This window comes from Bubalus bubalis, chromosome 12 (assembly GCF_019923935.1).
Source record: "Bubalus bubalis isolate 160015118507 breed Murrah chromosome 12, NDDB_SH_1, whole genome shotgun sequence".
Taxonomy (NCBI): domain Eukaryota; kingdom Metazoa; phylum Chordata; class Mammalia; order Artiodactyla; family Bovidae; genus Bubalus; species Bubalus bubalis.
The window spans coordinates 2,913,492-2,938,165 of record NC_059168.1 but is presented as its reverse complement, the minus strand read 5'-3'; the positions used below and the strand labels follow the sequence as shown (position 1 = coordinate 2,938,165).

General features: G+C 41.9%; 1 protein-coding gene across 7 annotated transcripts in view; it reads right to left on the bottom strand.

Annotated features, from left to right (window-relative positions):
• C12H2orf92 (chromosome 12 C2orf92 homolog) overlaps positions 1 to 24,674 on the bottom strand; it is a 60,975-nt gene that overhangs the window by 8,804 nt on the left and 27,497 nt on the right. Inside the window, exons 3-7 of one of the 7 annotated variants that reach the window (XM_044925597.1) lie at positions 18,975 to 19,067; positions 16,335 to 16,418; positions 9,754 to 9,846; positions 8,696 to 8,767; positions 1,878 to 1,955 (exon numbers count right to left, since the gene is read on the bottom strand). In XM_044925597.1, the coding sequence (XP_044781532.1) occupies positions 1,878 to 1,955; positions 8,696 to 8,767; positions 9,754 to 9,846; positions 16,335 to 16,418; positions 18,975 to 19,067 (420 nt within the window). Of the gene's footprint in view, positions 1 to 1,877; positions 1,956 to 8,695; positions 8,768 to 9,753; positions 9,847 to 16,334; positions 16,419 to 18,762; positions 18,934 to 18,974; positions 19,068 to 24,674 lie in introns of those variants that run through there. The other 6 variants (XM_044925602.1, XM_044925598.1, XM_044925600.1 and 3 more) reach the window with 6 other exon arrangements.

The following is a 24,674-nucleotide window of genomic DNA, read 5'->3' as shown; positions in this document are numbered from 1 at the left end:
AGGCTATGGGCTGACATTTCAGCAGAAACTTTGCAGACCAGAAGGGAGTGGCACGATGTTCAAAGTGGTGAAAGGAAAAAACCTGCAACCATGAATAGTCTACCCCGCAAAGCTATCACTCAGATTTGAGAGAGAGATAAAGAATTTTACAGACACGCGAAAGCTACACTGCAGCAGTTTTACAGGAAAACTTAGAGGGACATCTCTAAGCGGGGAAAGAAAAAAAAAAGACCACAACTGGAAATATGAAAATTACAAAAGGAAAAATCTCATTGGTAAAAGCAAACATATAGTAAGGTAGTGGAATAACCACTTATAAAGCTAGTAGGAAGGTTAAAAGACAGAAGTAGTAAAATCATCTACAGCCACAATAAGTAAGGATACACAGAACAAAAAGGTGTAAAATCTGACATCAAAAACGTTAAATATGGTGAGGGTGCAGGAGTGGAAAAGCAGAACTATCAGAATGCATTCAAACTTAAGAGATCATACTCAATGGTGAAAAGCTGAAAGAATTTCCTCTAAGATCAGAAAAAGACAAGTATGCCTACTCTGTCCACTTTTATTCAGCATGGTATTAGTCCTAGCCAGAGAACCAGACAAGAAAAAGAAATGAGGAATTCAAATAAACAGTTGGAATCTACAGATTCAATGTAATTCCTATCAAAATACCAATGGCGTTTTTCAAGGAATTAGGACAAGTAATTCTAAAATTTGTGTGAAAAAAAAAATGAAATATTGCCATCTGTGGCAAATGGATGGACCTAGAGATTATAATACTAAGTGAAGTAAATCAGACAGACAAACACAAATATTATACAATCTCACTTATATGTGGAATGTAAAAAATAATACAAACACACACACACACACACACACACACAGAGGAGTGAAACAGATGAGGGAGATTAAGAGGAACAAACTTCCAGTTATAAACATGTCATGAGGATGTAATGTACTGCACAGGGAATACAGTCAGTAATATTGTAGTAATTTTGTGTGGTGCCAGATAGCAACTAAACTTGAAAAGTGTGAGTTGCTCAGTCGTGTCTGACTCTTTGCGATGTCATGGACTATAATCTGCTAGGCTCCTCTGTCCATGGAATTCCCCAGGCAAGAATACCTGAGTTGGTAGCCATTCCCTTCTCCGGGGTATCTTCTCAACCTAGGGATCAACCTGGTTCTCCTGCATTGCAGGCAGATTCTTTACCGCTTGAGTCACCTGGGAAGCCCAATAACTAAATTTATGGTGATCATTTTGTAATGTACAAAAATATTGAAATACTATATTTTATACCTGAAGCTAATATGATATTTTAAGTCAATTATACTTCAATTTTAAAAAGAATGTTTCTTGAATTGCAAGGGCAATGCAGAAGATTAAATACACCCAAATATTCATTTGTTGGTAGAGGGACCACAGAATGGTTTAATAGAAACAGACAGGGTTGAAAATCTGCAGCTAACTCTGCAGATGAAATCTGTCCAGGAAGTATGTGATAACAGCCTCATGTGGTTAAATTATTTCTGGAGAAAGAAAGAAACTTGTTCTTTATTCAATTTGGCTTAGAAAAAGAGAGAAAATGTGCAGATTGATATGACTGGTAATCACTTGACTTTGGAAATGCCAGCTTGTCCAATCAGAGTTGAGAAATTAACCACTACAGACAGAAAACTCTGGATAACATAGATTTAACCTACTAAGGGGTTGTGTTTGTCTTGCTCTTCCATAGCGTTGTTTACAAAAAAAAAAAAGATGGACTTGCCACTTAAACACAAATTTTGACATTCCTTGTCTCTGTAACACAAAAACAAAAAGCAGAATCAGGAGGCACAATCTACACTTATCACCAACATGGTCATTAATTCTCATTTACCTGACGATCTTCGGAGAGTTTGGGAGATGTTTTCCACGTGTGGTGGATTGTGATTTTGATCATCTGCTGGATTGTTTTCTGTGAGACAAAAAATAAGCACGATTACCAAGGTTCGCCAAATACAGTCAATTTTCAAGCTCTATTTCAACTTTAGAAAGCCATTAACTGTGAGAAAAGCAGCAATCCATTACAAGAGCAAGTACAAGGAACAACCCGGCCTCCCCCTGCCCCACCGGCTGCATTTCCACGGTGGAGACTTGATCCAAGCTGTCCATCAGTAACATCCTAGACCTGGTAAAAATCGTCTTGAAAGAGCCCAGAACCAAGAAATTTTGGCTTTGTTCTTATAGAAAAGCTGAAGTTTTACATCTTTAGAATTTCTATGGGTTTCGTTTGTTTTACTCTCAGGAGGCTCTTGCATAGAAATGAGCCTTTGCTTGTGTTAACAATGTATTGCTACACTGTTATTGAAGACTAAACTCACTTCACTGGAGCTACTACTAATCATTAAGGACGTGAACTCTCCACAAACCTGGGCACACTCTTTCTAAGACACTTCACTTCTCAAAAGGATAATTTCTTCACCCCTCTTCCTAGCCAGCTGTCTTACTTTTTACCATTAATTCTGGTTTTTTGAAAGGTCTGCTAAGGAAGAGATGCGGACAGCGTGGTCTGGGATTTCCTGGTCCCCACAGAGTAGCCCACAGTGGCTCCTGGCCTCTCAAGAGGGGTCCAGTCAGCCTCCTTTTCTTGTGGGGTGTCACCTTCTCCATTGTCCGCAGGGTCTGCTCAGACCCCTTCTTTCTTCACACCCTCCTACTCAAAACACCTTAGGAAGCAGACCTGCTTCTCGTTTGACCTTCCAAAGTCCCATGCAAGTACAACCGAAAACACTTGTTTTGGTGGCAGGGAGTGTGTGGTGCTAGGTCTCTGCTGTGGTGCAAGGGCCTCTCTCTAATTGTGGCAAGCAGGCTTAGTTGCCCCTTGGGCATGAGGGATCCCTGCCCCAACCAGGGACAGAACCTGAGTCCTCTACATTGGAAGGCGGATTCTTCACCATTGGACCACCACAGTTCAGTTCAGTTCAGTTCAGTCGCTCAGTTGTGTCCGACTCTTTGCGACCCCATGAACCGCAGCACGCCAGGCCTCCCTGTCCATCACCAACTCCTGGAGTTCACTCAGACTCACGTCCATCGAGTCAGTGATGCCATACAGCCATCTCATCCTCTGTCGTCCCCTTCTCCTCCTGCCCCCAGTCCCTCCCAGCATCAGAGTCTTTTCCAATGAGTCAACTCTTCGCATGAGGTGGCCAAAGTACTGGAGTTTCAGCTTTAGCATCATTCCTTCCAAAGAAATCCCAGGGCTGATCTCCTTCAGAATGGATTGGTTGGATTTCCTTGCAGTCCAAGGGACTCTCAAGAGTCTTCTCCAACACCACAGTTCAAAAGCATCAATTCTTCGGCGCTCAGCCTTCTTCACAGTCCAACTCTCACATCCATACATGACCACAGGAAAAACCACAGCCTTGACTAGACAGACCTTTGTTGGCAAAGTAATGTCTCTGCTTTTTAATATGCTATCTAGGCTGGTCATAACTTTCCTTCCAAGGAGTAAGCATCTTAATTTCATGGCTGCAGTCACCATCTGCAGTGATTTTGGAGCCCAAAAAAAGAAAGTCTGACACTGTTTCCACTGTTTCCCCATCTATTTCTCATGAGGTGATGGGACTGGATGCCATGATCTTCATTTTCTGAATGTTGAGCTTTAAGCCAACTTTTTCACTCTCCACTTTCACTTTCATCAAGAGGCTCTTTAGTTCCTCTTCACTTTCTGCCATAAGGGTGCTGTCATCTGCATATCTGATGTTATTGATATTTCTCCTGGCAATCTTGATTCCAGCTTGTGTTTCTTCCAGTCCAGCGTTTCTCATGATGTACTCTGCATAAAAGTTAAATAAGTTAAATAAGCAGGGTGACAATATACAGCCTTGACATACTCCTTTTCCTATTTGGAACAAGTCTGTTGTTCCATGTCCAGTTCTAGCTGTTGCTTCCTGACCTGCATACAGATTTCTCAAGAGGCAGGTCAGGTGGTCTGGTATTCCCATCTCTTTCAGAATTTCCCACAGTTTATTGTGATCCACACAGTCAAAGGCTTTGGCATAGTCAATAAAGCAGAAATAGACGTTTTTCTGGAACTCTCTTGCTTTTTCCATGATCCAGCGGATGTTGGCAATTTGATCTCTGGTTCCTCTGCCTTTTCTAAAACCAGCTTGAACATCTAGAGGTTCACAGTTCACGTATTGCTGAAGCCTGGCTTGGAGAATTTTGAGCATTACTTTATTAGCATGTGAGATGAGTGCAGTTGTGCGGTAGTTTGAGCATTCTTTGGCATTGCCTTTCTTTGGGATTGGAATGAAAACTGACCTTTTCCAGTCCTGTGGCCACTGATGAGTTTTCCACATTTGCTGGCATATTGAGTGCAGCACTTTCACACCACAGAAGTCCCTAAAACATTTTTTAAATACCTTCAATTATAGCAGGTTTCTGTCCAGGAATTATTAATGACGCTGATTCTCTTACTAGCTGTGAGCTTTTGGAAGACAAGAATGCCCCCTCTAGTTCCCCAATTCCTGGCACAATGCTGACCACTGAGAAGGAGAGCAATGCTGCTGCTGCTGCTGCTAAGTCACTTCAGTCGTGTCCGACTGACTCTGTGAGACCCCATAGACGGCAGCTCACCAGGCTCCCCCATCCCTGGGATTCTCCAGGCAAGAACACTGGAGTGGGTTGCCATTTCCTTCTCCACTGCATGAAAGTGAAAAGTGAAAGGGAAGTCGCTCAGTCGTGTCCGACTCTTAGCGACCCCACGGACTGCAGCCCACCAGGCCCCTCTGTCCATGGGATTCTCCAGGCAAGAGTACTGGAGTGGGGTGCCATTGCCTTCTCCCAAGGAGAGCAATAGGTAGGTCTTAACTGAGATTGCGACTGCAAGCAACCTCATGAAAGACACTGAACCAGAGCCAGCAGTTATACCTGTCTTGCTGGCCAAGACTGTAGTTATTTGAAGGCAGAAAAGCACTGGAGGCTCTGCTTCCAAGATGGCTCACACAGCTGTTGGCAGAAGGTCTCACCTCTGCACCAGCTGTAGGCAAGAGGACTCAGCTCCCCGTCACAGGGGACCCCTTAGAACTGCTGGAGTGTCCTTACAACATGACAGCCAACTTCCCCCAGGCGAGCAGTCAATCCCAGACACAGCCAGGCGGAAACCCCAATGTCTTCTATGGCCTAATCTCAAGAGTGGCACATCACTTCTGCCATATTCAGTCATCAGAGGCAAGTCACTACGTTTAGCCCACAAGCAAGGGAATGGAGATGAAGCTCCATCTTTTGAAGGGAGGGGTATCAAAAAATTTATGGACATATTTTAAAACTGTAGTTTTTGTGACCCTTTGTGACCCCATGATGGAGAAGGCAATGGCACCCCACTCCAGTACTCTTGCCTGGAAAATCCCATGGACGGAGGAGCCTGGTAGGCTGCAGTCCATGGGGTCGCTAAGAGTCAGACACAACTGAGCGACTTCACTTTCACTTTTCACTTTCATGCATTGGAGAAGGAAATGGCAACCCACTCCAGTGTTCTTGCCTGGAGAATCCCAGGGACGGGGGAGCCTGGTGGGCTGTCATCTCTGGGGTCGCACAGAGTCGGACACGACTGAAGTGACTTAGCAGCAGCAGTGACCCCATGAACTATAGCCCGTCAGGCTCCCCTGTCCATGGGAGACAGTATTCTTCAGGCAAGAATACTGGAGTGGGTTGCCATCCCCTTCTCCAGGGGATCTTCCCCACCCAGGGATTGAAACTGCATCTCTTGTGTCTCCTATCACTGCTCTACCTAAAATCACAGTAAGAATGAAATTCCAAGGAAAACCGTTAAACAAAAAAGGAACATTCACTTGTGTCTATATAAATGAGGATTTTAATCAGCGGCCTCTGGTTTGGTGCAAGAATTGTGGATGGAGAGAAGTAACATCCTTACAGAGGCGTCTATACTCTGCAGGAAGCCAGGATCTACGTATACAACCTGTACCATTAAGCAGAGACCCCTGAAGGATTCCCAAGATATTAGATTGAACCACATGAAACTGGAGATCTTTGACAATTTTTGACCTACGAAAACAGTAAGTTCAAATGATTCAACCTAACATTAGAGTCCCAAGGGAGGTTTTCTAGTCTACATATTTCTTCTAATTTTGAGACTCCTAGAAACCCAACATTAAGGATTACCAAGATAAATGTGATGATCAATTTGTAATGTGATCCTTTGTTTACAAAGAAAATACAGAATTGGCTTCACAACCAAGTTTAGATCGATCACTGCACACCTTGGGGATCTGGGAAAAGAGAGGAAAATAAGTCCATTTTGTACTTAGAAAGTGGTCAAACATCCAGTCAAGCTCTTCTCAAGGAGAAAAAGCAATAAAGCTGATGATCGATTGACAGTTTTAGAGGTGATGTCATTTTTGGTAATACACAAAAGTTGAAATCTACCAACAGGACCAGTAGGGATATGCCGCAAAGGTCTGAGGGGGGTGGCAGATTTTTCCCAGGGGACCAAGCTTAACTGGGCACCAGGGACTCCTGTGTCATAACAGGGAGGCAGCAAGTGCTCACTGTCAGGTCTGTATTTGACAGTTCTTTCATATGGCAATCAGTTGAAAGGAAAACACTGCCCTCACTGTTCTCCACTGGTAATGTTTCCAGCAGGGGAAGCCCACTCAGCAGAAGACAGAAGGAGGTCCTGGCCTGGGGATACTGGGCAGCTAATCTAGTGAGAAAATGTAAGGACTCGAGCAATGGCAAATTACTGCTCAGTGTCGTGTCTGTGAAACTCTTTTGCCTAAAAGTTCTTCCAGGTGTCCTTAAAAGGGACCCCGCGTAGTCATTTCACAGAAAAACAGGATGACGTGGACTGTGTTGATAAGCCCACTCTCGCCCAAGTGTGGTCCTCAGCACAAAGACATCCTCTCACTCCTTTCAGTGGAGACCCAGGTACCAAAGAGATATCCGACCATATCTAATTTATGACTATCATGCAATTTACAGAAGGAAATATGTAGGGCAAATTCAGGGATATTAGAACTATTTATTTTAAAGAGAATTCTGTGGTAAATCAATCTTCAAAAACCATCTAAGCCAATGGTTCCAAATGCCAGGGGCTGGCATCTGACCGACTATAGCCAAGTCACTCAAATATGAAAAGATGTGCAGAACCAGGACTCCACTTCTAGAGATTCCTGGTCACTTCTGGAAATAAGATCCCCTGGAGAAGGAAATGGCAACCCACTCCAGTATTCTTGCCTGGGAAATCCCATGGACAGAGGAGCTTGGACAGAGGACAGGTCAGGGGATCACAAAGAGTCAGACATAACTGAGCCATTAACACTTTCTACTTTCTGGAAATAAGGATTTTTTTTTTTTTTTTTGCTGGAGGAGGCGGGGGCAGCATGTGGGATCTCAGTTCCCTGACCAGGGATCAAACCTTCGTCCCCTGCATTGGAAGTGCGGAGTCTTAACCACTGGACCACCAGGAAAGTCCCAGAAGAAGGATATTGAACAAGCTCTTTCCGTTCCACAGCCTCTTCCTGTGGCTGATGCATAGTTGGGATTGGGAACCACTAGAGTCCCTTGGACTGCAAGGAGCCAACCAGTCCATTCTGAAGGAGATCAGCCCTGGGATTTCTTTGGAAGGAATGATGCTGAAGCTGAAACTCCAGTACTTTGGCCACCTCATTCGAAGAGTTGACTCATTGGAAAAGACTCTGATGCTGGGAGGGATTGGAGGCAGGAGGAGAAGGGGACGACAGAGGATGAGATGGCTGGATGGCATCACTGACTCGATGGACGTGAGTCTGAGTGAACTCCGGGAGTTGGTGATGGACAGGGAGGCCTGGCGTGCTGTGATTCATGGGGTCGCAAAGAGTCGGACACGACTGAGCGACTGATCTGATCTGATCTGATCTGACCTAGTTTCTATTTCTGAGCCCAGGAAAGACTACAGAGTTGCCAGCTCAGACAGTGACATATTTGGCCTTTTTTGTCTTTGTTTCCTTCTTGGCTGCACCACGCAGCTTTTGGGATCTTAGTTCCCTGGCCAGGAATTAAATCTGTGCCCCCTGCAATGGAAGTGTTGAGCCCAACCACCAGACTGCCAGGGGAAGTCCTTATTTTTCCTTTTAAATCTTTACATCTGTCAAGGGAAGAAATGCTGCGTGGGATTCTAGTTCCTTATCCTGTCTTCATCCCATTTGCTTTCATCCTAATTGGATCTGAGATGAGTCTGCTCATCCTCTGAAGGGATGGAGAGAGCCCTCCGGGTACCCCTTCCAGGAAGTGCTCAGCCCTCACTAGCCCTGCCCCCGGGTAGGGGAGGGACTTCACTAGTAAGTTTGGGAGGATTCAGATGCTTGTGACTGGCTCCTTTCTCCTTCCCTCTCTCTCTAGCTCTCTGCCTCTGTCTCTCTGCAGAGAGCAAATATTTTGATCTGCTCCTCTATGCTATGAATTTTACAGAAGCCACATCTCTCGCGGAGGGGAACTGGAGAAGGCAAGGGTATCCTAAACCTTAGCAGTGGTCACAGCACTCCTCCTAGTTCCAGGTGAAGCACCCATCAGCCAGCCAAGTATTCCTGGAGAAGATGGTCTGAGCTCCATCTGCTGGAGCTTCAGCTTAGTGTCACACTCTGTTCTGAACTTGGGCAACGAAGAAGAGGTATCACTTATTGACCCCTAACTTCAATTTTATCCATCTGCATTTACCGTTATTGGACATTCTGCCTGTGCTGTCAAAGAAAAATTCTGGTTCATGAGAATTCCCATCAACAGTTGCTCCTGTGATGATGAAACACATGAAAAAAATAGAAAAAATGTATCAGTACATCCTTAAAAGCACCTTAGGCCCCTATTTTCAGTGTTCTTTTTAAATGATTTTTCATATTATTTTCCATTATGGCTTATCACTGGATATTGAATATAGTTCCCTGTGCCATACCGTAGGACCTTGATTTTATTCATCCTATATACACTAGTTTGCATCTACTAATCCCAAGCAGCTTCCAATCCGGGGCTGAAATGCTAATGGAGAAAGCAAATTGTACTTGGAAATGTGTGTTTGGAAGTTTGTATGTTATTGTGGAGAGAAGCACCAGCTAGTTGCTGATTGCAGAGGCCATGGCAATGGAACCTCAGACATCGAAGTTCACATCTTTATGCAAAAATTTCAACACAGCACTCACTCCTCTGCTACCAGGCCCCGCTGGCAATTTCTGACACACAATTCCGTCCTTGTGACCTGTGATCTGCCTTAATCCTCAAAGTGTTCCTTCAAAAATAATAATGTTATGAAGCTGCTTTACACTTATGTTATTTCTACAGATGTCCCTAGGGCAAGTGATTTTTGTCCTTGATCTTATCCATGGAATGAGGCTCTAAAGACTGCACCAGCTCTCACCCAGGCCTGGGATTACCCTCAAGCCATGTCACGCACGTGGAAGTATAAAGCGTGTTCAGCAAAAAGTTAGAAACAGTAAACCCCATTTGCAATTCCAGTCTCTGTCCTCTGAACAGCCTCCAGAAAGTAAGAACTGGTCTGGCCCATGAACTTGAGGGATTTGCCCCAAATAGGGGGATAGTCAGGCTTTCATCTCGGAGGTTTATAGAGAGAATTTCAGACAGTTCTTTCCTTCACATCTCAATTTGTCTTTGCCACACAAGTAGCTATTCTAAAGAACGGTAAGATGATAGCACAGTGCCTCCAACACAGAATATAAGCCAACAGAAAAACACACACTTAAAGAGTTTTAAGCATGTATACTTGCTTTCTTTTGTGTCTCTCTTTGTAATTGATCTGCCAGCTGCTGCTCTTGTTTCTTCTAATGGAACTTTGGAAAATACTTGCAGTAGAATTTCATCTCAAGAGAAGTAAATAAAGGCGTATTAATATCAGCAGTGGTGTTATAATTTTTTGTAAAAATTTTGTAAAAAATTTTTACAATTTTTCTCTCGTAATACAGTGAATAAATAATACAAACTCAACAAATATATGAAACTACACTCTCAAAGTCTTTCTGTTAGGAAGGGAACTTCTAATGATATAAATCATTTCTGAAAAATTGTGATTCCACTAGATGTCCTGGGCAGTAAAAATTGTCCACTAAAGATATGTGGCTAGAAACTTTCTCCCAAATCTCATAATATGGAGTGTCATAATTTTCCTTCCTATTCTTGTTGTCATTTTGACCCACCTCTGACACTTTTCCTAGGACAGCCCATAAAAATGGGTGAAGTCTGGAGGGTAAAAATAAAGCAGAATAGATCTTTAAGCCAGAAAAACCTCTCTGTGCATAAAAAGTTTTTTAAAAGAAATCTGTTTATAAACTGCTCCTAACTTTTCATGTTACAGTTTTTTTAATATATGCACTTCTTCTTCTGTTTTTAGGGCTTCCCTGGTGGCTCAGATGGTAAACAATCTGCCTGCAATGCAGGAGACCTGGGTTCAATCCCTGGGTCGGGATGATTCCTTGAAGAAGGGAATGGCAATCTACTCCAGTATTTCTGCCTGGAGAATCCCATAGAAGGAGGAGCCTGGCGAGCTACAGTCCACGGGGGTCACAGAGTTTGACATGACTGAGTGACTAACACATTTCACTTCCTAAATTTTTTATATATGTATTTTTGACCATGCTGGGTCTTTGTTGCTGTTCAAGAGCTTTCTCTAGCTGCAGTGAGCAGGGGCTGCTCTTTGGTGTGGTGCACAGGCTTCTCACTGCAGTGACTTCTCTTATTGTGGAGCACAGGCTCTAGGGCATGCAGGCTTCAGTAGTTACAACACAGGTTTAGTAGTTGGGGTGATGGGCTTAGTTGCTCCATGGCATATGGAATCTTCCCAGAGCAGGGATCAAACCCACGCCCCCTGAGTTGGCAGGTGGATTCTTATCTACTGCGCCACCAGGGAAGTCCCCTTATTTTTTAAACAATATTTATGTATTTGGCTGCATTGGGTCTTAGTTGCTGCAGGTGGATTCTCTAGTTGTGGAGCATGGGTTTAGTTGCTCCTCAGCATGTGGGACGTTAGTTCCCCCACCAGCGACCAACCCATGTCCCATGCATAGCAAGGCAGATTCTTAACCACTAGATCACCAGGGAAGTCCCTCTCCTTCCCTTTTAAAAGTTTCCCATCTTCTACTTTTCCCTGGGGACAGCAGCTTTGTCTGTCCTTCTAGGTTGACTTTGCAAAGCCACAGAAAATAGTAATCACAAATTCAGTTTATTTTGTGTCTATTCTGAATCCTTTTTCAAGAGCTGTTGGTACATTGGTGAGGGGTCTACTCACTTGATGGGCTAAATGCTTACAATAAGGATGCCAAGTTTAGCCATCACATTCACTCATTCAAGATGATGAGTTCTCACAGCCCCTTCCTTGATGAATGCAATGACCTACCGGCTCCTGAACGATTGCTCAGAGAGACTGGCAAGTTTATTGGTGGCCCACCAATGCCAAAATCAACACTGGCCTGGCAGTGGGCATGTCAGTCGACCCAAGGGGGTGATGGGACCCCTCCAAACTCTGCACCAGACACCACCTTCAGATGCACCCACTCCCTTTTCACACATGCAGGGCTGGATTCAGAGACACAGGGGAGCTGCTAAGAAGAGAAATGTGCTTTCATTCCTAGATGGGAATTTCTGAAAGCCTGGATACAGGGACTCCAAGAGCTATCTGCATCAACTCAATCCTTCAATCATGGTCACTTACCAACGATCAATTAGCCAGACTTATTGATCCTTATCTCACACATGGAATAAGGGCAAACCCGGAATTCCTGAAATGCTTTATCTGCATCAGTTGAGATGATCATGTGGTTTTTTATTTCATTCTGTTAATGTATAATAGTATGTTACATTGATTGATTGATTTTCCTATGTTGAACTGTCTTGGTGGTGGTTTAGTTACTAAGTCGCGTGGGACACTTGCGACCCTGTGGACTGTAGCCGGCCAGGCTCCTCTGTCCCTAGGATTTCCCAGGCAAGAATACTGGAGTAGGTTGCTATTTCCTTCTCCAGGGGACATTCCCAACCCAGGAATCGAACCCACGTCTCTTGCATTGCAGGCGGATTCTTTACCTCTGCACCAGGGAGCCACCAGGGAAGCCCGAACTGTTTTAACTTCCAGGAATAAATCCCACTTGGTCTAGTGTATAATCCTTTTAATAGGATTATATTCAGTTTCCTAGCATTTTGTTGAGGAATTTTGCATTTTTTTTTTGCATTTATATGGACAAGTGATATTGCTCGTAGTTTTCTTACAGTGTCTCTATCTGGCTTTTGTATCAGGGTAATACTGGCCTTTTAAAATGAGTTAGGAAGTTTTCCCTCTTCTTCAATTTTTCATTGTTTCATTTTCATATATTTGTGCATTTTCCAATTTTCTGTTATAAATTTCTAGTTTCATTCCAATGTGATCAGGAAAGATACTTTATATGATTCTAATCTTTTTCAATGTATTCAGGAGTTGTTTTGTGGCCAACATATGGTCTATCCTGGAGAATATTACATATGAAATTGATAAGAATGTATTTTCTGCTGTTGTTGGGTGGCATGTTCTGTATAAGTTTGTTAGGTCTAATTAGCTTATAGCAGGGAAGTATTCTATTTTTTATTGATTATCTAGTCTTATCTATTATTTAAACTTGGATATTAAAGTTTCCAAGTATTATTGTAGAACTATGTCTTCATTTAGTTCTGTCCATTATTGGTTCATATATTTGGGGGCTCTGTTGCTGTGTACATATGTGTTTATAACCGTTATGTCCTCTTTCTGTACTGAAATTCTTATCAATATATGTGCTTCCTTGTCTCTTGTAAACATTTTTACTTGAAATCTATTTTTTTAGCCATTCCAGCTATATTATTTTGGTGAATATTTGCATGGAATACCTTCTTCCATTGTTTTACTTTCAACCTCTTTGTATCCTTTTACCCTGAGTCTCTTGTAGACAGCAAAGAGATCCTTTCTTTCTATCCAGTTTGCTACTTTCCGCCTTTTAATAAGCATCTAATTCATTTATATTTAATGTGATTACTGATCAGGAAGAATTTACTAATGCCATCTAGCTATTTGTTTCCACTTATATATTTTTTATTCCTCAGTTCCTCCATTACTACTTTTCTTTGGGAGTTCTTTGGTTTTCTGCAATGTTACATTTTGATTGCATCCTTCATACCTTTTTCTGTATTTTTAAATTTTCTTCATATTTACCTCGAGGCTCACAATTAAGATGTTAAACTTATAACAACCTAGTTTAAAGTACCAACTTAGCTTCAATAGCATACAAACACACTGCTCATATATTAATACATCTCCATCCCTCCCCTTTTATGTTGTTATTATCCTAGATTACATCTATGGACATTGCATGCCTATTAACATAGATTGTTATAAATCTATGTCACAAACATTTGTTATAAATCTATTACATAGATTGTTTTACCCACTTGTTTTCTAAATCATACTAGAAAAAGAGGAAAGTCACAAACCAAACCAAAATGACAATAATATTGGCTTCTATATTTACCTATATAGTCACCTTTACCAGTGTTCTTTATTTTTTCCTTATGGCTTTGAGTTACTGTCCAGTATTCCTTCATTTCACTCTGAAGCACTCTCTTTAGTATTTCTATCAGGGCAGATCTCTTAGCTTATGTTTACCCAGAAATGTCTTGATTTCTCCTCCATGATCAAAGAATAGTTTTGTTAGATACAGAATTCTTGGGGGACAGTACTTTTCTTTTAGGACTTCAATTATGTCATATCTCTGCTTCTGGCTTCCAAGATTTTTGTGTTGAAGTCAGCCATTAATCTTATTGAGGATCCCTTGTACATAATGAGTCGCTTCTCTCTTTGATGCTCACAAGATTCTCTTTGTCTTTTGGTTTCAACAATTTGACTATAAGGTGCTTTAGCGTGGCTCTCTTCCATTTACCCAGCCCGGAGTTTGTAGAGCATCTTGGATGTGAATAATCATCAGATTTGGGAAGTTTTATTAGAGCATTGCTTCCTGACATTTTTTGTCTCTTGCTCACTTCTCCTTCTGGGACTTCTAAGGTGTATTAATGTCTGCTAGTATTCTTGATGGTGTCTCATGGTCTCTTGTGCTCCATTTATTCATTTCATCTTTTCCTCTCTCCTTCTCAGACTGGATTATTTCAAGTGTCCCAGGTCAAAGTTAAGGATCCTTAATTCTGCCTGCTCAAATCTGCTGTCAAATCCCTCCAGTGAGTTTTTCATTTCAGTTACTGTACTTTTCAACTTCAGATTTCTGTTTGGCTCTTTTTTATAATTTTATTTGCTTATTGATATTCCTACTTTGTTCAAACATTGTTTTCCTGGTTTCTGCAAGTTATTTGTCTATTATTCCCTTTACTCATTAAACATATGGAAGACAGTTAATTTAATATCTTTGATGAATAATTCCAATTTTTAGGCTTTCTCAGGGATGAGTTCTATCCATTTCTTTTTTTTTTTCACCCTGTGAAGGGGCCATTCTGTCCTGTTTATTTGTATGTTCTGTAAAATTTTTTGTTGAGAGCTAAACACGCTGAGTATTATATTTTGGTAAATTTGGAAATCTACTTCTCCCAGTCCTCAGGGATGGCCAGTTTCTGCTTTCAAGGGCTACAGCCTTAGTTGGGCTAAGGCTTAGTTTGGCCTCTCTGAACTGTTCTGGCAAAGTGTGTATTCCTTACTGTGTCTGGGTTCTGAGTTTCCAGCTCCCTATGTCTGCTGTCACTCAGTGACCTGACAAAGCTGGCCTAAAGTGTCTGTATTTCCAAAGGAGAAAAACAAAAAACACCATCTCTTTCATCCCTGACAGAGTTTTTTGGAAGCCTCTTCAGGTCATGAAAGTGAAACAATGATGAGCCTCGGTGCCACCTGGCAGTGATCAACATACACTCAAGTTTTTGAAGGACAAGGTTCCCAATTGCCCATTCTGGCACCAGCAAGCACACTGAGAATGTGGGCTGCCAACCACCTGGCTACCTGCCATGGGGTTGGAGGGTGGAGAATGGTAGATTCTACATGGAACAATGAAATTCACTAAAATGTATTAGGCTCTTCAGGACAATGCAAGTGTTCAATTGATATCTTATGACTTTCATACATTGGAGAAGGCAATGGCACCCCACTCCAGTACTCTTGCCTGGAGAATCCCATGGATGGAGGAGCCTGGTAGGCTGCAGTCCATGGGGTCGCTGGGGGTCGGACACGACTGGAGCAACTTCACTTTCACTTTTCACTTTCCTGCATTGGAGAAGGAAATGGCAACCCACTCCAGTGTTCTTACCTGGAGAATCCCAGGGACGGGGGAGCCTATTGGGCTGCTGTCTATGGGGTCGCACAGAGTTGGACACGACTGAAGCGACTTAGCAGCAGCAGCAGCAGCAGCAACTCCAAATTAGTTGCTTAAGATAGTTCTTCCCAGCTCAGGTGTAGCTTTGGTTAAGAGATGTATTCCTAGAACTTCCTACTCCCAACATCTTCTATCTGCTGCTGCTGCTGCTGCTAAGTCGCTTCAGTCGTGTCCAACTCTGTGCGACCCCACAGACAGCAGCCCAATAGGCTCCCCCGTCCCTGGGATTCTCCAGGTAAGAACACTGGAGTGGGTTGCCATTTCCTTCTCCAATGCAGGAAAGTGAAAAGTGAAAGTGAAGTCCCTCAGTTGTGTCCAACTCTTCATGACCCCAGGGACTGCAGCCCACCAGGCTCCTCTGTCCATGGAATTTTCCAGGCAAGAATACTGGAGTGGGTTCCCATTGCCTTCTCCAATCTTCTATCTAGGCCTTGGTTTTTCTCAAATGTTACAGGGGAGCTTGGAAGAGATCAATAAGTACCAGACTAGAATCACCTGGAGAGCTATAATAATTACTGATGCAAACATCTCATCCCACCCCAAGTAACCTGATCACTTGTCTTTTTTTTTAATGATCTCCCAGGAGATTCTCATGCTCAGTTAGGGCTAAAGACCTGGGAGAAAGTCTGTCTCAGCCTCAAGGCCTTGCCATCTCTAACATGTGCAGAAATCACCCGGGGACCTCATCCAGATTGGTGTGACGCAGCTGGTCCAAGCTGGAGTCTGACACTGCACTTCCAATAGCTCCCAGATGGTGGCCCTGCACGGCTACACGGGACCTTCTTTAGGGAGCAGAATCCTTTCAGCTGTTTATTTTCTATGTTTTGCTTAATTTCTTGAGATTCTGGCATCCAGGGAACCTGTTTTAGCCTCAAGGCAAAGCACTTTCTCATCAAAGCAGCAGGGACAGGTTATCTGGGAGACCACCACGGATAAGCATGAGATTCTACAAACACAGCCTGACCATTTCACACGGGAGGGATACCTACCAAACAATTTAGCCAAATGTTCATCTCGCTTATTTGAACTCAGTGCAAAGTCGGTTTCTCTTGAGCTCTTTCGTGAAGGATAACCTATGGGAAAATAAAGCTTAGCTGTGAGTCCATCTTTTGCTGGATCTGTGTGTGATTCTTTTGAAATCGATACTCTCTTGGATGGTATTCTGAGAGGAGCATCCTGCACTGGACTTGGGTTCTGGTATGACATTTGAACACTGTTTGACCTTGGACAGTGAAGTTCTGTGGCATTTGACTTTCTCATTTGAGGCTGGAGGGAAAGACGTGGACCACAGGAGGGCTATGGGAAGGAGGAGGAAATACACTGATGTGACCGTCAGACTCAGGGTGCTCGCCCCTCATCCCAACTCAGTGCTATTATCTGTGATGGACGACAGTAAACAGAGCTGGTTCCAAGCAAGTGTTCCAAGCTCAGTGCTCAGCTGTAGGAGGAATGGAGGCAGATGGACACACATCTCAGTGGCTCTTCAACCAAAACTCTCCCCTCCACAGGCAATGAGGCCAACAGTCAGTGTCTGACCATTCTGGAAATGTGATGCTTTCTTGCTTTGGAAGAACAAGAACAATCCTGCTGCATACTCTGTACTAATCCTCACTGTAGGTTCACACTTAGGAGGGGCCTGGGGGCCCGAGGTCATCCAGACTTCACTTGTTTGATAAACACAAGGAACTCCTGAAGTTGTCATTCAGGATTGAAAAAAATGAAGTTGCAAACAGAGATGGACTGGGTCAGCCGTCTCCCCTAAGACAGCATGGATGGGTGTTAAGACTTCTACTGACCCACATGTGGCTACATCAAGGACATGAGCTAATTGTGGCAAAAGACTATAGCAACCTGTGGAGATTTTGAGCTATATCATCAAGCTTTTTTTAATGAAGGTTGTGATGTCTCAGGGTCTAAACACATTTTCTTGATCCAAGGTCAAGGTCAATCCTTTTCTCTGGCCCCTGGGAAGAGGGCAAACCTATCAGGGAGGCTATATTTGTGCCCTAATGAAGGTGCTTCAGGCCACAGAAGCCATCTATTCTGAATGCCACAGAGCATTCATGAAGTGTCTGCGAGAATATGAACTTTTAACTCAAAACCAGCGATAACACCAGTTTTCTCATAGTCTCCTCATAATCTGCATAGCCATTGAGTAATCTGTGCATATGGCAACTTTCAACTCTACAAAGAAACAATTGATAGGAAGGCCTACCTCATGCATGCCAAATGATTAAAGTATTACTACTATGATCCAGTAAATGACAAACGCCCATATCTCTGTTCATGAGACACTGGTGAATTACTAGGAATAGACACACTTAAGCACTTTAGAAAGCAAGCACTTTCTAAAATGTGTTTAACACAGTGTCAGTCAATGGCGTAATAAGATATTGTGCGGGACACACCATCACTATTACACAGTACAAAATTCACTGATTTAATCATGTGGTTTATAAAATGCACCAGGAGGGGTGTTCATTATAAAACAGGTTTGCCAACAGCTTTGCAATTTCAACATGGCATGTATGCCCGGCTTATTCCAATAAATATTACCTAAGTTTAATATTATCCTAATGCACATAGTGTCACCTTAAAGGATTTCTCAGTCCCTTGTCTGATTTGGGCTAATGTCCATGTTCTGGGCATTTGTGACCAGCTTCTTTCCCGAAGCTTTCGCATTTGAGCATCAGTGTGAACACAGAAATCAGCTCGGCTTCTCAGTGCAAATGTTTTCCAGTGGCTACAATGGGGGCAGTGATGGGAAGGGATGTGGGAGGGCTTCCTTCTCAGAAGCCAGTGAGCGGAGCACATGTGCCCTAAACTATGAAGGGCTGCTGAATAAAGAGTCATTACAAATTCTACCAGAAATAAAGGACACCACTACAAAGTCTAGTTCCTGTCCCCTGAACAGCCTCCAGAGTGAAAGAACCTGTCTGACTTTTAAACTTCAGGGATCACCCCTAAATATAAGGCGATTCATACTTAAGACCATAAATTCCATAGGCAGCGATTCTTTCTTCCATATCTCAATTTGTTTTTGTCCCATACCTACCTGGTTTAAGGAATGCTAAAATGATAGAGTAGTAAAAATAATACAATACTGGCACATCTTGAGACATTGCAGGTTGAACTATTCCAGACCACTTCAATAAAGCTAATGTAATAATAAAGCGAGTCACCAGGATTTTTTTCCAGTGTGTGTAAAAGTTATGTCTTCACTGTAATCCATTAAGTGTGCAGTAGCATTGTCTAAGAAAATCATGCACTTAATTTTAAAAAACTTCATTGCTAAAAAATACTAACCATCATCTGAGCCTTCAATGAGTTGTAGTAATAATATAAAAGACCACTGATTACAGACCACCATAACAGATACAATCATAATGAAAAAGTTTGAGATATCATGACAATTACCAAAATGTGATGCAGAGACACTAAATGGGCTCGTGCTGTTGGGGAAAATGGCACCAAGAGACATGATCAATGAAGAGTTGCCACAAGCCTTCAGTCTGTAAAAACACAATATCTGCCAAAAGCAGTAAAGCACAGCACAATAATAAGAGGTCTGGCCTGTACATCAGCCTTTAGAAATATGTGTACTTAGAGTTTTAAAGACATATACTTGCTTTCTTGCATGTCTCTCTTTGTAATTGATCTGTCTGCTGTTCTTCTTGTTTCTTCTAATGGAACTTTGGAAAACACTTGCAGTAGAATTTCATCTCAAGTGAAGCAAAGAAAGGTATGTTAATACCAGTAATCTGGGATTAGCATATTCTGTTCTGTAACTACCTCAAGTACTCTACAAATATGGTGAATAAATGATGCAAATGCAATACAATGCCTTGTCTTAAAAAGGGGAACTTGGTCTATCTAAAGCATTTCTAAATCATTGTGATTACACTAGATGGTTGATTCAGGAAACATTATCCTCTGTAAATATGCAACTACAAATTTTGCCCTGGATCTCATTATATTTAACGTCATAATTTTTCTTCTTGCTCCTGCTGCTGCCATTCTCCCCTCCTCCAAGACTGTCCCCAAGCTGTCCCTTTATAAGAACAAACTCTTCCCTGTTTCCACAAGATACACATCATTTTCTGCCACTGAAACCTAATGCCTCTCCCAGAAAGCTTCTCACAGTGAGATCCTTTTTGGCACAGACCTAGAAGCAAATCCTGATTTTATTGTTTACCAAGATGTGATCTTGGGCAAATAACTCCCCCTCTTTGAGCTTCTATTCTTTCACTGTAAGGATGGGCACATGATCATTTAATACATATAATGTTTGTGAAAAGTAAATAAAACGATGTTTGTAAAAGCACTTAACACACAGTGCTAGGGTGAGGACCATGCAACAAAGGCCGAGTATTTGGAAACTACTGATCATCATCTTACTTATAAGAACCCCCAGGGCTTCCCTGGTGGCTAAGTGGTAAAGAACCCACCTGCTAATGCAGGAGACACAGGTTCGATCCTTGATCTGGGAAGATCCCACATGCCGCAGAGCAACTAAGCCCATGTACCACAACTACCGAGCCCGTGCTCTAGAGCCCGGGAGCCGCAGCTACTGAGCCTAGGTGCCACAACCAACGAAGCCCGTGCACCCTAGAGTCTGTGCTCCGCAACTAGAGAAGCCACTGCAAAGAGAAGCCTGCATGTCACAGCTAGAGAGTAATCCCCACTCTCCACAACTAAAGAAAAGCCCACACAGCAACGAAGACCCAGCACAGGCAAAAATCAATCAATCAATAAAACTTAAAAAAACAAACAAAGACTCCCCACTAGATCAGCTAGTATTAATTGCTTGCTTTCTGCTCATTGGAACCCTGTGCAAGTGGAATGATATGCAGGAAGAAGAAAGACATAAAACACAAAGAAAACAAAGATGTTAGTATGTGACAGAAAAAAGAGATATCTGCCACAGATTCCACAGCATTCCATCACCAGCCACTTTCACCTCCTTTCATGCCTAATTATGATTAGAGCCAAAGGAACCAGACCTCAGAAAAACACTTCCTTTCCACCCTCCCTGGCAGGAGGGAGGGCAGTGGGACATGCACATCTCCTCCAAAGACCCCTGGGACCCTGGAAGACTCTTAGACCTTCAGATGGATGCAAAGGTAATGCTGGGGCTGCACTTCCACACCCTTTACCTCCTGTCCTGAGAGCAGACATGGGCAGAGTACCTGACTGGATTTTTTTCCCAAGGAAGGCACACAGATGATCAACAGACATGTGAAAAGATGCTCAACATCACTACGCATCAGTGAAATGCAAATCAAAACCACAATGAGATATCGCTTCAACCTGTCAGGACAGCTATTGTCAAAAAGACAACAAGGGCTTCCCTGGTGGTTCAGTGGTAAAGAATCTGCCTGCCAATGCAGGAGACACGAGTTTGACCCCTGGTCCGGGAAGATTTCACATACCACGGAGCAACTAAGCCCGTGTGCCACAACTACTGAGCATGTGCTCTAGAGCCTGGGAGCTGCAACTACCGAGCCCATGTAGGCAACTGCTGGAGCCTGAAAGCTCTGGAGCCCATGCTATGCCACAGTGAGAAGTCCCTGCTCATAACTAGAGAGTAGCCCCTGCTTGCCATAACTAGAGAAACATCTGCACGCAGCAACAAAGGTCCAACACAGCCAAATAAATAGATAGACAACAGACAGCAAGTGTTGGCAAGGATGTGGAGAAAAGGACCCTCATACACTGTTGATGGGAAAGTAAATTTGTGTAGTCACTACATAAAAAAGTATGGGAAAAAAATTAAAAATAGAACCACCATACAATCCAGCAACTCCACACTTGGGTATTGACCCAAAGGAAACAAAAGCACTAATGAGAAAAGATAAATGCACCCCTATGTTCATTGTCAAGACATGGAGACAACCTAAGTGCCGATCAGTAGATAAATGGATAAAGAAGGTCTAGTGTGTGTGCATACATATATACAGATTGTGCTCAGTCACTCAGTCATGGCCAGCTCTTCAAGACTCCATGGACTGTAGCCCACCAGGTTCCTCTGTCCATGGAATTTCCCAGGCAAGAATATTGGAGTGGGTTGCCGTTCCCTTCTCCAGGGATCTTCTCGACACAGGGATGGAAACTGTGTCTCCTGAATCTCTTGCATTGGCAGGCAGATTCTTTACCACAGAGCCACCTGGGAAGTCCAAGAGTTCTCATGAAGAGAAAAAAAAATTTTTTTCTATCTCTTTAATTTTCTATATATGAGATGATGGATGTTCACTAAACTTATGATAATCACTTCATGATGCATGTAAATCAAATAATTATGTTCTATCCCTTAAACTTACACAGCGCTATATGTCAATTATATCTCCATAAAAGTGGAAATGACATAAAGTGAAATGAAATACAATCTAACTTTACATATCAAGAAACTAGAAAAGGGGAATCCCCTGGCAGTCAACTGGTTAGGATTTGGCCCTTCACTGCCAGGGGCCCAGGTTCAATCCCTGGTCAGGGAACTAAGATCTGCAAGCCACATGGCACAGCCAAAATATTTTTAAATAATAATTTTAAAAAATGTTTTAAGTTACTAGAAAAAGAAAAACAAGGTAAGCCCAAAGTTAGAAGAAGAAAGGAAATAACAAAGATTAGAGCAGAAGTAAATGAAATAGATACCAGAAAAATAACAGAAAATTTTACCAGAAATAGGAGTCAGTTTGGTGAAAAGATAAACACAACTGACAAACCTCTGGCTAACCCAACCAAGAAAAACATAGAGAAGACTCAAGATCAAAAAAGAGGAGACATTACTACTAATACAACAGAAATGCAAAGAATAATAGGAAATCTCTATGAACAATATGTATCAACTAACTGGAACGTAGAAAAAATGGATAAATTCCTAGCAATAAACTTACTAAGACTGAATCATGAAAAAAACAGAAAATCTGGATAGACCAAATAATGAATAAGGAGACTGAATCAGTAATCAAAACCTTTCCAAAAAAGGAAAGCCCAGGACCAGATGGCTTCACTGTTGAATTTTACCAAACAAGGAAGAAATAATGCCAATCCTCCTCAAAATATTCCAAAAAATTTAAGAGGCAGGAACCCTCCCAAACTTATGTTATGAGGCTAGCATTATTCTGATACCAAAGCCAGATAAGAATATTACAAAACAAAAACAAAACTATAGACCAGTATCACTGATGAATGAAAACAAATGTCAAATTCTCAGCAAAATATTAAACTGAATTCAATGGCAAATGAAAAGGATCAAGCAAGGGGATTAAATGGGATTTATCCCTGAGATGCAAGGATAGTTCAACATATGCAAATCAATAAACATGATATATTATGCTAATAGAATCAAAGACAAAAATTGCATGATCATCTCAACAGATACAGAAAAACCACTTGAAAAAACACATCATCATTCCACAATAAAAACACTCACCAAATTGTATATGGAAGGAACATATCTCAACATTATAAAAGCTCTATGTGGCAAACACATAGCTAATACCATACTCAACCATGAAACATTGAAAACATTTCCTCTAAGATTAAGAACAAGACAAAGGTGGCCACTCTTATCGTGCCTACTCAACATAGTACTGGAAGTCTAACCAGAGCAACCAGGCGAGAAATAGAAACAAAAGGCATCCAAATCATAGAAGAAAAAGTAAAATTATCTCCTTTTTCACAGTTGATAGGTGGCGCTAGTGATAACCTGCCTGTCAATGCATCTGTGAGAGACACAGATTGGATCCCTGGGTTAGAAAGATCCCTTGGAGGAGGGCATGGCAATCCACTCCAGTATGTTTCCCTGGAGAATCCCATGGACAGAGGAGACAGGCAGGCTACAGTCCACAGGGTCGCAAAGAACTGGACATGACTGAAGCATTTTAGCATGCATGATCATATATAGAAAAATTCTAAAGACTCCACGTACACACACACACACAACTATTAGAACTAATCAACAAATTCAATACAGTTGCAGGATATAAAATCAACATAATGTTGCATTTCAGTACACTGACAATGAAGTATCTGAAAAAGAAATATAGAAAAAAATCTCATTCACAACAGCATCACAGACAATAAAACATTTAGGAATAAATGAACCAAGAAGGTAAAAGATCTATCTATACAGTGAATAGTACAAGATTTTGATGAAATAAATTTAAAGACACAAACAAATTGACATATATCCTGTGTTGATGGATGAGAAGTATTAACATTGTTAAATTGTCCACACAACCCTAAGCCATTTATAGGTTCAATGCAAGCCCTATCAAAATTCCAGTGGCATTTTTTCACAATCCTAAAATTCATTTGGAACCATAGAAGCTCTCAAATAGCAAAAACAATCCTGAAAAGTAAGAACAAAGCTAGAGGCATCACACTTTCTGATTTCAAACTACACTATAAAGCTCTAGCAATCAAAACAGTATGGTACTATTATACATATTGACACAGAGACCAATGGAACAGAATCAAGAGCCAAAATAAACCCTAGCATATACAGTCATCTCATATTTGACAAGGGAGCCAAGGAAAAGACAGTCCTTTAATAAATGGTGTTGAGAAAACTGGATAATCACACGCAGAAGAATGAAACTTGATCACTAACACCACTCACAAAATTTGACTCAAAATGGATTAAAGACTTAAACATAAGGAACTAAAACTATATAGCTGCTAAAGAACCACGGGGCAACTAAGCACCCATGCCACAACTAAAGAGAAGCCTGAGTGCCGCAATGAAGTGCTACAGCAAATGATACTGCATGCCACAACTAAGATCTGATGCAGGCAAAAATTAATTCATTCATTCATTAATTTTTTAAAATCTAGAAGAAATCAGAGAATAAAAGTTTCTTGACATTGGTCTTGGCAACAACTTTTTGGATATATCCAAAGCATAGGCAACAAAAAAGAAAAATTAGTAAATGAGACATCATCAAACTAAAAAGCTTCTGCACGGCAAAAGAAACTACCATCAGAGTGAACAGGCAACCTACAGAATGGGAGAAAATATGTGAAAATCACAGAGCTGTTAAGAGGCTAATATCCAAAATATATAAAGGATTTATACAACTCAACAGCAAAAAAAATTATCAATCTGGCTTTTAAATGGGCTGAGGAATGGGACAGGCATTTTTCTGAAGAAGACATACAAATGATGAACAGATACATGAAATAGTGCTGGACACCACTAATCATCAGGGAAATGCAAATCAAAACCACAAGAGATGCCACCTCACACCTGTTAGAATGGCTCTCATCAAAAAGACAAGACATAACAAGTGCTGACAAGGACGTGTAGAAAGGGGAATTCTTGCACA